This window comes from Fulmarus glacialis, unplaced genomic scaffold, assembly GCF_000690835.1.
Source record: "Fulmarus glacialis isolate BGI_N327 unplaced genomic scaffold, ASM69083v1 scaffold21741, whole genome shotgun sequence".
NCBI lineage: Eukaryota > Metazoa > Chordata > Aves > Procellariiformes > Procellariidae > Fulmarus > Fulmarus glacialis.
This window is the reverse complement of record NW_009192390.1, coordinates 1-503: the sequence shown is the minus strand read 5'-3', so window position 1 is coordinate 503 and position 503 is coordinate 1. Positions and strand designations below refer to the sequence as shown.

The following is a 503-nucleotide window of genomic DNA, read 5'->3' as shown; positions in this document are numbered from 1 at the left end:
GAGACTCAGGATGGGAAGTGAGTGTGGGTGCTGGTCCCGGCACCCTTCGGCGGTGCTGCCGAGGGGCAGGGCTGCACGGGGCCGGGATTGTGGCGAGAGGGGCTGGGGGGTGCCGGGGGCTGTCAGCTGGCCGTGTGCTCTCCACCAGGAAGGAATGTCTCGTGAGCTCGTCGGGGAACGACAACACCGAGAATGGCCTGGCCGGCTAGGATGGGAAGTGAGTGTGGGTGCTGGTCCCGGCACCCTTCGGCGGTGCTGCCGAGGGGCAGGGCTGCACGGGGCCGGGATTGTGGCGAGAGGGGCTGGGGGGTGCCGGGGGCTGTCAGCTGGCCGTGTGCTCTCCACCAGGAAGGAATGTCTCGTGAGCTCGTCGGGGAACGACAACACCGAGAATGGCCTGGCCGGCTCCAAGGCGGAACAAAAAGCACCACCAAAGGCATGAAGCAGCGGCGCCCCGAGCCCTGGCCTGCCCGCCAGCGGGGAGGGAGGGCAGGGGGACAAGC

At 69.0% G+C, this 503-nt stretch overlaps 1 protein-coding gene across 1 annotated transcript in view; it reads left to right on the top strand.

Moving 5' to 3' along the window:
* SCN4B (sodium channel, voltage-gated, type IV, beta subunit) overlaps window positions 1–442 on the top strand; it is a gene marked incomplete at its 5' end in the record, with an annotated part of 2,315 nt that extends 1,873 nt beyond the window's left edge. The window contains 2 exons of the mRNA XM_009587057.1: window positions 100–109; window positions 270–442. Of these exons, the coding sequence (XP_009585352.1) occupies window positions 100–109; window positions 270–442 (183 nt within the window). The remainder of the gene's footprint in view (window positions 1–99; window positions 110–269) is intronic.
* Window positions 443–503: the final 61 nt, after the last annotated feature.